Source organism: Vicugna pacos, chromosome 25 (assembly GCF_048564905.1).
Source record: "Vicugna pacos chromosome 25, VicPac4, whole genome shotgun sequence".
NCBI lineage: Eukaryota > Metazoa > Chordata > Mammalia > Artiodactyla > Camelidae > Vicugna > Vicugna pacos.
Genome location: NC_133011.1, coordinates 814,432 through 827,964, shown reverse-complemented (window position 1 = coordinate 827,964; position 13,533 = coordinate 814,432). Strand labels below are relative to the sequence as shown.

The 13,533-nt window shown below is 37.5% G+C and overlaps 1 protein-coding gene across 1 annotated transcript; it reads left to right on the top strand.

The window, feature by feature from the left end:
- Positions 1–1,550: 1,550 nt before the first annotated feature.
- Positions 1,551–2,532, top strand: LOC102533495 (olfactory receptor 2T2-like). Its single transcript, XM_072949385.1, is given in 2 exon segments — positions 1,551–2,252; positions 2,254–2,532. Coding segments are annotated over 2 exon segments (981 nt in total).
- The last annotated feature ends 11,001 nt before the right edge of the window (positions 2,533–13,533 follow it).

Genomic DNA, 13,533 nt, shown 5'->3' with positions numbered 1-13,533 from the left:
TTGCTTTTCATTTTCCTTCTGGAATTTTGCTTATTTTTCTAGACTATTACTCATAATATAACTCCATCTTTAATGAGCACTCAGAAAGAAAAAGTCTTTCTATTGTTCCTAAGGGTTTGCTTCAGCATAAAGGAGGACTTATTCATTCTTGATGTCTCAGAAACAATATATTTGACCATTATGGAATAAAAAATACAGATAAAGTATTGGTAGCTAATACCTTTTATACAAGTATACTTCTTCAGTCATTCTGTCACTGAGATGGAGACAAATACAGTACAAAATAATTGTAATAATAATAAACAATTCACCCTTCAATGTTTCTGAACACAACTAAGAAATGCATAATTACATTTCTGAAGAATAAAAGCTGTAAGCTTTCATTCCATTTAGTTCAAGAGAGTTTTAATATTAATTTATCTTTTTCTCTCTAAATTCAGGAATCACTTGTCCATCTGGAGTTATCTTTACTTATACACATAAGGATCAGTAACAAGGTAGAAAAAAATTGTTAAGGAAATTTTAAAAAATGGATTTCTAGGACCCTATAACATTTTGAAAACTTCAGAATGCCACCCTGCCAGAGAAACTCTGTTAATGTTTGGTTGAACAATGATTTAAGAGAAGCTTAGATCATCATGAAATGATATGATGCCTTACTAAGTCATAAAATCTCAACCTGACTCAATGGCATCAACCAGAAGGACCACCATGATGACGAACCCAAAGTCCTGCTCGTGGAATGGAGTAAAGCTAAGTGGTCCTCATTTGAGATTTAGGACCCCAAATGATCCTGTGAGAAAAAGTAGATCCAAGCGCTTAAGGTGACCTTTGCCTAAAACATGAGCTTCCTTGGCAGCACAACATCTAACCAGTGGCCAGTGGGTCCTGAACCTTCACTGAAGGCTGTAGCACTGCCTGGTTCATCCTTAATGTTCAAACCATTCACAAAATAGTCTAATAATAACAGGAGCCAAAATTATTAAATTTACTTGCATTTATTGTCTTCATGTTTATCTTCTATCAATTTATGAAATCACAAATGGATTTCTATGTATGATATTAACAATGTAATTGTCTAAATGGCAGAGAGTAGTTAACATTTCATCAACCTATGCATAATGATTGCAAGACAACACGAAGAGTAAGGCACAGTTATCAAACTCAGGCAATTTTCAGTCTAAAGTAAGATTATAAAATGTGTATAGAAGATGGTTTGAAAGAAAAAGTAAGAAAAATTTGAAAGTGATCCTGTATGAATTATTACATTTACATCTTACATCCAGCCTGCAGAGATACAGACCTATGATAACCCTTCACAAGTGATGAAGTTGAGTTCATTCATAGATTAATTTCTCTGTCTGATGTTAATGTTAGACCATTAATACTGAAACCGGGATTCAAAATGATTCTGAGGTCAGTGTTCTTTCCTTTATTCCACTCTGCTTCTTCACGCATACTAGTCATGTTGCCCACCCCTGCCTATGTACTGGATTATCAATTAACCCAACAACTTTCTGTCTTTGCAGCTCCAGGAGCTATCATGTGACATGGGCATGGAGGCGGTTCTCCAGAACTCCACTGACTTCATCCTCTTGGGTCTCATCACACATCCTGCATTTCCCGGACTTATCTTTGCAGTGGTCTTCTCCATCTTTTTGGTGGCTGTGACAGCCAACCTGGTTATGATTCTGCTCATTCACACAGACTCCCGCCTTCACACACCCATGTACTTCTTGCTCAGCCAGCTCTCCATCATGGACACCGTCTACATCTGCATCACTGTCCCCAAGATGCTACAAGACCTCTTGTCCGAGGAAAAGACCATCTCCTTCCTGGGCTGTGCGATTCAGATCTTCCTTTATCTGACCCTGATCGGAGGAGAATTCTTCCTGCTGGGACTCATGGCTTATGACAGGTACGTAGCTGTGTGCAACCCTCTTCGATACCCTCACCTCATGAACCGCAGGATCTGCTTGTTCATGGTGGTGGGCTCCTGGGTTGGTGGTTCCTTGGACGGATTCATGTTGACTCCCGTCACCATGACTTTCCCCTACTGTGGCTCCCGAGAGATCAATCACTTTTTCTGTGAGATCCCAGCGGTCCTGAAGCTGTCATGTGGTGACACATCGCTCTATGAGACCCTGATGTATGCCTGCTGCGTGCTGATGCTACTTATCCCTGTATCTGTCATCTCCGTCTCCTACACGCGCATCCTGCTCACTGTGCATCGGATGAACTCTGCCGAGGGCTGGCTGGCGCAAAGCCTTCGCTACCTGTTCCTCCCATATTATGGTGGTGATTATTTTCTATGGGGCAGCCTTCTACACCAACGTGCTGCCCCATTCGTATCACACGCCAGAGAAAGACAAGGTTGTGTCTGCCTTCTACACCATCCTCACTCCGATGCTCAACCCACTCATCTACAGCTTGAGAAATAAAGACGTGGCCACAGCTCTAAAAAGAGTGCTGGGGAGATGCACATCCTCCCACCAGAAAATCAGAGCGGGGGATGTGTCCAGGAGACACTAACATCCTTGGTGCTGTCGCCAGTGGCAAACAGTCCTTCCGGAAAATATGTCCTTGGTTCTGAGAAATAGTCACTATCATTTTAACAGTCCTAAATTATACCAGGCAGAAGCATCCTTTGCGAGCATCATTAAAAAAATTATATAGCTGAAGGCCGCCAGCATCTCAGCATCAGGCAACTGACTTGTTTGGATTCACTGACAGACACCTTCCAGAGAGCACTCTCTTCAAGTAGCATTATAAATTATCTCAGGCAGGCCAAACATCCCTTGAGGTCCTGAATAGATGTTTTTACATGTTGCCTGTGTTCATGTGTCTTTTGTGTCTGTATTGCTGACAAACTTTTAAAAAGAAATTGCAAGGAGCAATTATCATGTCCTTGCTGATTTAATGTCAGCTATTCAATGCAAATTAAATACCTTCTAATGGTAATAGTGTAGCAGCTTTATTTAGAAAACTTTGGTGAAGACAATTCAATTGAGTTCTGGGTTCGGTATTCTTAGTTACCTTTTATAAATGTCGGTGTTCTCTAAGCTCTGAAATTAAACTGTAAGTCATGACCACTATGTGCCTGGAAATTAGTAAATATTTACAGATTGATTAAAATTGACTTCTGTAATTAAGATGATAACATTGCTCAATCCTTCAACAACTACCATTCATTCCCCAGTGAAACGTCATAGATAAACATAGAATGACTAAATCAAAACATTTCATTAGTTAACTCAGCTCCCTTGGTCCATGTTCCTGTTCTAAAACTTTCCGTTTCGTGGACTGGTAGACAATACTTCTTTTATTCATTAGCTTTTGGTTAAGTGTGGAGTTTTGACAGATGTAGGATTTTGATAGAATCTTTACCAAACGCCATACTCATTGAGGACTCTCCAGTCATTTACCTAATTTTAACTTCCTACTGCATATGAGGTACTAAAATACGACAAAGACAATTTGACTCGCCTGGTGTTTATTTTAGCTATCAACAGAAAGCTTAGAATATGTTGGACTATTTTTGAGTGGTTTTATAGTTCACACTAGATTAAGAAAAGGTTACTCAGCCTTATGTTACCCTAGCTTCAACATAGAGTAAAAAAACGTTTCCTCCATGGATGCTGATTTGAATATAACACGTTCTCAGCAATATGCTAATCATGGAGTTACTTTTGCCTCGGAAGGCTCCTAAAAATTTGATCTTACTCTAAAATCAAATAAACAGATAGAAAAAAAAAGATGAAAGAATGACTTGGAGTGATGAATCTTTTCAAGTAGAAAAACTAACCAGGATTTGTTTATAAAATATCAGTGTCCTTTCTTTTTTTAAAATTTTATTTTATTGAGTTATAGTCAGTTTACAATGTTGTGTCAATTTCCAATGGAGGGCACAATTTTTCAGTTATACGTGAACATACATATATTCACTGTCACATTTTTTTTTCGCTGTGAGCTACCACAAGATCTTGTATATATTTCCCTGTGCTATACAGTATAATCTTGTGTATCTATTCTACATTTTGAAATCTCAGTCTGTCCCTTCCCACCCCCCACCCCCTTGGCAACCACAAGTTTGTATTCTATGTCTATGAGTCTGTTTCTGTTTTGTATTTATGTTTTTGTTTTTGGTTTTTTTTAGAGTCCACATATGAGCAATCGCATATGGTACTTTTCTTTCTCTTTCTGGCTTACTTCACTTAGAATGACATTCTCCTGGAACATCCATGTTGCTGCAAATGGCATTATGTTGTCATTTTTTATGGCTGAATAGTATTCTATTGTGTAAATATACCACAGCTTCTTTATCCAGTCATCTGTTGATGGACATTTAGGCTGATTCCATGTCTTGGCTATTGTAAATAGTGCTGCTATGAATATTGGGGTGCGGGTGTCTTTTTGAAGTAGGGTTTCTTCTGGATATATGCCCAGGAGCGGGATTCCTGGGTCATATGGTAAGTCTATTCCTAGTCATTTGAGGAATCTCCATGCTGTTTTCCACAGTGGCTGCACCAAACTGCATTCCCACCAGCAGTGTAGGAGGGTCTCCTTTTCTCCACAGCCTCTCCAGCATTTGTCATTGGTGGACTTTTGAATGATGGCCATTCTAAAATATCAGTGTTATTTCAATGCAATTTCATTATCTTTTAAATCCCTTAGTCTCTGCATTAATACTTTCTGTCTTCTCCTTCTTCCTGGCTTTGTTAGCACCTCTATCCACAAAATCTTTCACTTCACAATTCCCATTTCCCCCTCTACCCTAGACATTCATGTCTTCTTTCCAATTTCCTCAAAGTCCTGCCTAGACCTGGGCTGCTGCTACATGGCTTTAGTTTTCACGTTTCCAAGATGAGTCATTTGCACATTTCACAAGGGCATTTAACATTTACAATTGATAAATATTTCAAAAGTATCTGAAAAACAACAGGCAAGGGAGGTAAATTTAGTTTCTAGAGTTAGTGATTGGGGCAGAAGTGGGGAGGTACTTCTGTGATGTTGTTAAGGGTCTATTCCTTGCCTCATGGGTGGCGGCATGGGTGTGTTCACTTTGTGATGATTTATACATCTTGTCTCTTCTGATGTGTGTGTTTTTCTATTGTATGTCATACTTTAAGATACTGACCGGCATATATAAGATAGATAAACAAGTTAATACTGTACAGGGAAATATTTTCAAGATCTTGTCATAGCTCATGGTGAGAAAGACTATGAAAATAAATATATGTATATTCTTGTATGACTGAAAAATTGTGCTGTACACCAGAAATTGACACAACATTGTAAACTGACTATAACTCAATAAAAAAATTAATAATAAAAAAATTAAATCACATCATATATAGTATGTGTCCTCTCCCTTCACTCACAAGACTAGTCTTATCTTATAAGGGATGACTAGGGGATTTTTTTTCCCAGTCAAATGTTACCAAATTTTTGTAGAAGATAATTGTGGTCATCCCATTTTCCTCTTCAGCCTAAATATATTTAACTTGAGAATGAAAATTATGAATTTTAAGAGTATAAATTAATTCAAAATACCAGTTGCATATTCACAAGATGTCAAGTACTTTTCTTGACTATGGGGAAAAGGTGAAGGGAATACTGCCCCCTTTTTTCAAAGCATATTTAACTGCATTCTCTGATTGTGATTCTGCTTCTTCACAAAGTCCTGCCAAGTATTTTGAGAAAGGAATTACACTCATGGGAGATATAGAGAAGCTGAAGTTCAGAGTAAACTATTGCCTCACCCAAGCAAGAGGCAGATGAAAACTTCAAAACCGCATCTTCTGACTTCGTGATTTTGTACCAAACCTTACTATTAATTGATAAAACAATTTCCAAAAGAGAGAAGCATGTGGCACCATATGCAGCTGCCAGCTTGTTAATCTTGATAATGACCTGGGGGAAAAATACCCTTTGGGAGTAACATGCTGATAAAATCCATGCTCATTTTCTGTTGTATGCCAGCTAGGCTGGTCTACCAAGGACCTGATGCTCTGTGTTCAGAGGCAGTCAGACCCCTTCTGGGGTCTTTCTACAGGTGAGGAATGTGGGCATAAAATTAAATGAACCATTGCTTCCAAATATTTATTTCACTGGCACAGTATAAAATGTATGTTTATATAATATACAAGTTATAATCATGGATGCTATAAAGTCTACTTAATAAATATTTTGTTAAATCCTTTCTGAATACCAAGAAAGTTTCAGATATAAGGGAATGATCATCAATACTGCAAATATTTAGAAAATTATTTAGTGTGGAGAAGAGAATACAGATCTCTGTTGACTAGAAAGTGAAGGGGGGAAGGGCGTAGCTCAAGTGGTAGAGCGCATGCTCAGCACGCACGAGGTCCTGGGTTCAATCCCCAGAACCTCTTTTAAATGGAAATCAATGAAGAACCCTAATTATCTCCCTCTCAGAAAACAAACAATACAAATTAGACTACTCACTGTGGGCAAAGTGAAGTCCTGCTAACAGCTTTGATAACCGTGACCACGTGAAAAAGTGTTGAAAACTTCTGATAATAATACCATAAAGAAGTGATTTAAATGAAGCTGGACAATTGTAATAATGGAAAATTTCATGGCATTGAAAGGTTATTTAACTAAAACAACAGGCTGATTCATATAGAATTACCTAAAACCAGAAACATTTTAATTTGTTTTCAGTTGGGATTGTGTTGAAGAGAGATCCGATTCACTCTGCATGCCTATTATGGTCTCGCCAAATATTTACTAAACATCCCAGTGAATGCTTTTTTCAAAATCCCAGATAATTAAATTTTAAGAAAATAGGTAAGATTTCTGTTCTACTATATCACCTTGGTTTACATAATTAGATAAGAATATAACAGTGATAAAATCTGTAGCACAAACTCTTTTTTTTCACATTTTTTTCTCTGTGATTTATCATAACATTTTGTGTATATTTCCCTGTGCTATACAGTGTAGCACAAACTCTTACTAGTCCATCTTGCTTGATTTGATTTGATTTGATTTGATTTGATTTGATTTGATGTAAGTTTATTCCATTATGTTAGATTTTACTCATCACATAAGCAAGGACAGGGATTTTGATTTTGTTCCCTGAAGCACCCCAAGTACCAAGAAGTTTTCCTGATGTAGAATATTATTAGTTTGAATGAATGAAGGCAAGTTCATTTTAGAAGACTTCACACTTGAAAATATACATTTTAATGTTTACATAATTCTTCTTTTTTTCTTCTTCCTGGGAAATCCAGGTTTGAAGAGATACAGTGGAGACTGAAAATCATATAAATTAGGTAACTTTTACAGGCTCACACAGAATTGCTTATCAAGGGGGAAGCTGGATCAAAAGAACCATACTTAAATCCCTTCCAAATCCACTAATTCTGATATAATTTCTATTTAAGCCTTTTAAGTTTGTGGCTCCTGCGAAGAAACATCATTGCTTTTTGCTAGATTTGTCATAGATAGCCATCCTCCTTTGACACAAACAGGAGGTAAGTGTCAAATATAAGCATTTGCTCTGGTGTAGAGACAGAAAAAAAAATTTTTTTCCATATTGACTGAAAAATTAAGTGTTAGGACAAGGCTTAGGATATATCAGTTGACATTATTAAAATTGTTCTTTTCCCGAATTTCCAGTGTTTACCTGCAATAGGCAGTGATTTTAATCAGTAACCAATAACCTTAGGAAGATAAAAGAAGGAAACATGATTGAATGTAGGTAAATCCATGTCTCTGGCCCTGACCTTCCGTAGAGAGGATGAAGTTGCAACAGAGACAGCTGCGTTCCTGCATCCCTGGATAAACCGTGGGGCAACTTCCATGAAAGAAAGATGAATATACATTTGATGGAAGCCAGGGGTGCCTACAAATAATGCTCTTTTCTCATTTGAAAGATGATAAAAATCTTTACCTTTGAGTACTTTTAAGAACCAAATTACAACATACACTGTGCCTGTATTAAATGATTTTTAGATAGTAAATGTCTTAAGACAGAGAACTGGTCCAGTGCTAGTTTTTAGTTGAAAATACATGTTTCTATAATCTTAGATGTACAATCTAAAAATTATGAATTTTATACTATTTTTACTGTCATGTTTGCTCTAAATACAAGGAAAGTTAGGCTAAGGGGATTAAAGTAATTAAGACAAGGTTATGTGTGCTGACCATTTTCAAATTCAGAAATTAATACCATTTTCTCATTCTGGAACCTGTTCTGTTTCCACGACTAGCAAAGTAGAAGGTTACTTTTCTTGTGTGAGGGAAGGTCCTAAACTTTTCAAAAACAGTCTTAAGTGCCAGGACTCTCATGAGGGCCTTACATAAAATTCTCCCAATAACCCTGGGGACAGGGGCTGCTCTGATGTGCTTTTGGCAAGTAACAAATGTGAAAAGTGACTTTCCCAGTGTCGCATGGATTTTCACCCGAGGCAGTGAGGTACAGTTTCTCTCTAAGGATCAGGTTAAAACTGCATGAGGAGTGAAGGGTAAAGTGACATCTTAGAGTTTGACGTGATTGTCGAAAACTGGGAAATTTACACGAGCAAACTGGAGTTGTTTACAACAATGAGTAAGCCTTCATCACTTACGGGCATTCTTTTGTTTGTATTTCTTCTCTCTTTGCTAAAATATTATTTTGCTTATCTAATATGCTACATGTTTACAAGTTCCTATTATCTGACTTTTTTAAATGTATGTATATTACCAAGTCTTTCCAAATTTAACTTGCAGAGACTAAAGGGTCTATTTTACGATTAGAAGCATGTACTTCAGGTGACACCCTGTGGTACAGAGGCGTAAGAGTCAGAAGAAATCAGGTGGATTCTGTCTAGAATGCAGGAGCAGATATGGGCAGGATTCTGGTATAAATTTATCATAGCTTAGTCACTCCACCAACATTTTAAGACTGCAAAGCCAAAAAGTATATGTATTTACTGCCCAAGTTGCAAACAGGAGGCTTATTCTTTGATTTGAAAGTAAATTACTTTTACACATTCGATCTACAATTGTAGGAAGACAGAAAATATAGTCAAGAACAAACTGGTGTCACTTGAAACTCCACCATCAGTGAAACTTTAGTTTACTTCATAATTACATATATATGCACGTGCATGTGCTCAACATACGCACATTAAATTATATATACATGTTTGTGTATGTACATCCTTATCACATACGCTCAGTGTTACATATATCCTTATCATATATGTTTTTATATATTATATATATTATAATACATATAATGAGATTGTAACTGCCATGTTTTTCTCTTAAGAATACAATGAAACTGTCATACATAATGATTATAGATCCACATCCTGTCGTAAAGGACACCTGGCATTCTGTAACTAATTCTAATATTAAAACCTAAACTATTTTGTGTATGTCCATTAGCAGGTGCTTACGTTGCCTCTGCTTTCTTACTATTTCTACAAGGTCGCTCACTTTTTTTTTAATTTCTAAATAAAATTCCCTGAGAGAGGAAGTTCATACATATTATTTTTTAAGTCCTGTTACTGACGTGGTGCTCTCTCTAACAGAAGTAACACCTACGCTCTTTCCCACCGGCAATTCATGACAGCCCTCCTTTGATATTCAGTGTTGATACAGGGCTGCTTTCTATCAGAGGTTCAAGTTGAATAATGTTGACAGCTTGAACCCCATTTCTACACTCTGCGTCCTGTGCGGCAGAAGGGAAAGTCACCAGGGCTCTCCAGAATCTAGCCTGTTAAAAAAAACTTCTTTGTGCTTTGACTGCAGGGAAGAGTCAAAGCAAGCTAAACTTACACTCCAAACCTTTACCTTTGGGCATCCAATGCACAGCCGAGTGCAGTCAAGTCAGACTCCCCGCTTCACATTTCAGCACATCTCATAGCCTCACACAGCACACGAGTTAGAGGAATGTGGCACCAGGTGTTCAGTGATTCACACATACTCAGCGGAGAAAGCGGTGGGAGTCATTTTTATGAAATCACCCAGGAGAGGGGACCACCTGACTGAAAAATAAGGCTGGGAACACCTTTAGTTTTCTACTGATATTTAAAAACAAAATCCAATCCAGCTCAAGCAGGGAATATTTGTATCAAAAGCATCAGGTCCCATGTAACCACTAGTCTTAGATTCACAGTGGGAGAACTCTCAAAGTACCACACCACCCGTAGGGAGAATTTGGTATAGAGAATGATGCATTGTGCTTCAAAAAACATTAGGCATAACCATAAGAATGCTGAGGTCTGATCACAGAGTTAGCATTTTACCCTGTCTTTTTTTAAATGCTGATTTAAAAACTTATCTTCCTTCCCCATTTGGGAACACCTAGGAAAATATAGGTTTACCTAGGAAAATATAGCAGAGGAGGGAAATTATATTAAAAATACTCAGTAACTTAACTGATGGTTTTAGATTTGTAAATTACTGACAGGACAGCTTTCAGGACATTTCAGTTGATTTCACAAGGATTGAGACGGGATTCCCATTTCCATGCAATATTTTGAAACATCTTTGTTGTTTCTTCTTCACTGAACTTTAAATAATGGTCTTGACCTCAGCAGTTATTTATTCTTAAATGAACTCTGTTACTTTTCCCTGACACTCAATACACAGGATATTATTCAAATCTGGATTCAAAAGGAAACATGGTGCCATCTTTACAAGGCTGCCTCTGCAATGGTGTTTATCTGAGGGCAGGACCATTGGGTGGGACATTATTATGTCTGCTTGGAAATAATGAGTTGCCCTCAGCAGTGGATGCTTCTGAGTCTGGTGTTTGCAGAATCTTTCTCAGGGTACATTTGATGAGGAATTTTTTTTTTTCCACTTGGACCTCAGTTGGAAGCAAGGCCTCTGCATGTAGGTATGTGATAACTAGAGATTGTCCAGGAGCTAGAGAGCATTTGGGGTTTCTGAAATTTACCTTCATTTTGTTACTCTATGCCTTTGTGGACAACTTTTGACCAGAAATTCAAATTTTTCCTGAGTGTGATTATGGCCTTGTAACCTGTGTTCCTTTGACTTGTTTTAGCTGGTTATAAACTTAACTGATGCTTCAAAGGATGCTGTTCACTTATGGATCAGTTGAATGTAGCCGTGGAGAGTATGAGAAACAAAGTCTTAGTCTTTGAGTCAGGACCCAGCTCTGCCACTTGCCCTCTCTGCCTCAGTTTACCCAACCACAAGATGGTGATCATTATAGTAATTCCCCCACAGAAGTGCTGTGAAGAGTGGCTACATCAAAACACTAGAGTGTGTGGAAAGACACCTGGCAAAGAATAAGCATTGCTAGCTGTTTTATTGTTAGCAGCATGCCTCAATTATACTTACGTTTAAAATCTGATAAAATTATTTAGAGTATATTAGGTTTTTGTGGCTACTGTTCAAATAACCACAAATTCAGTGCCTTAAAAATGACACAAATTTATTATCTTACAGTTCTGGAGGCTGCAGACCCAAAATTGTGCATGCTGGACTAAAATTCAGTCGTCAAGAAGGCTATGCTTCTTTCTGGAAGTTTTAGGGTGGATTTCATCTCTTAGCCATTTTCGGATGCTGGAGAACACTCGGTTCCTTGCCTCACGTCCCCCTTCATTTTCAAAAGCAGCATTTGTATCACTTGCACCTCTGTTCATAATGTCACATCTCATCCTCTGATCCCTGACTCCCTCTTTCCTGCACCCCTGTATAAAGGTCCCAACATCGGACTCAACAAGACATTCCAGAAAAATCTCCTCATCTCACCATCCCTAACATACAATTGCAAAGTCAATTTTGCCAAGTAAAGAAATATATTTATAGTCTGGGAATTAGAACACTGGGATCTTTGATTTGGAGTAGAAAATTTATTCTTCTTAACACTATTGGTTTGAATTAATACTAAATTGAATTTATTATAGATTTGTGAATTTCATTAAAATACCAAATGAATAGTAGCATTTTAATACACAGTTTTTCTGATAATAGATGGAAAGTTGCTGCTAAGAAAAATCATGCATAATGATGTTCTGTGCTTTTATCTGGGCAACAGAAGGTGAATTCAAACATTATTAAGATCACAATACAATCTCTGGATGGAAAAGAACATCTCAAGCTACTGTTCTCTTTTGCACAATAGTTGGTGCATGATCAATGAATAGCTGTCACAACAAACCAGACTCGGAAGAGAGATAAAATGAGATAAAGTGGTGAGTTCTCTTTTTGGAATGAATGTGGATTTCAAGTCACAGAGAGTGATCGTCTCAAATGAGTATACATAAAACCTCAATGACTAAGAGATGAAATTTGTGTTGCTGTTGGAGCTTAGATGTTTTTGTCGTATTTCTGTTTCTTAGAACTATGTATCTTATTAAGAAAAATCCTGGTGGATTCTATTCTGGGGTGATGTTACATTGAATTGAAGGTAAACAAGGCATAGCATTTAAATTTTACTTCAACTTCGCACATTTTATAGAACATACTTGGGTGTATTTTTTAGGAATTCTACTAGAAATGTATCATTTTAAAAAGCAAAAAAAACCCTATGTATTCTATGGACTTATGTTTCATAGTCATTCATTAAATATTCAACAAATAATTACCATATGTTAGACATGATTTTATATTTTGGAAACACACAGTAAACAACATAGGCAAATATCTTTGCTCATGTTGGTCTTACTTTCTAGTGAGCAGTAGAGAAACCCAAAATAAAATGAATATGTATAATAGATAATGAATCTGAAAAATACAAATACTCAAGTCCTACAAGAATAGATCCTTCTAAGAGGGTGGACTTTGAGGAAAGACTTGAAAGGCACGCGGGGATGACCACATACAGATTTGAGGGGGAGACTCAAGCCTGAGTTACAGCAGAAGCAAAGGACGTGGGCTGGGGAGCTCCCAGAGAGTGGGGATGAAGACTCAACCAGGAGGCCATGGGAGCTGCAGCACCAGGGCTAATGCACTGGAAGGGGGAGGAAATGACTTCACAGAGTGAAAATTCCACAACAGGATAGGACTTGAAGTGGGATATGAAGTGTCATAGCAGAGTATTGAGCATAAAGTGACCTGGTCTGCTGTAGGCTTCTCAGGATCTCTTTGCTCTGCTGAGATCAGACTGAAAACATCCAAGAAAGAATAAGTAGAGAGTGGGAAAGCTGCTGGAAAAAACTAGGAAAATGAGACTGGAAACTTAAACATTTTATTCATGATGGCTAAACATATTTTTCTAAACTTTTGTGATAATGTGATGTGTAATAAGAAATACATATTGGGTCTTTGTCCCTGTTCCGGCCACAAACATCCTAAAATCCTCAGAATTTCCTAAATGAAAAGAGCCTCGTATGTGTCTTTTGTTACTCATAACACGTCCCTCCCAGCCACACCTGAGTTTATGTTAATGCGGTTACTTATGGAAAACCCTAAGGATGGAGGCTAGTTGCCAGGAAACTAACTTTATGATGAGAGGTTTGGAATTTTTAGATTCCCACCTCCGAAGTCTCCAAGGAGAAGAGAAGAGTTAGAGGTTTAATTAATCATCAATGAGTAATGGCC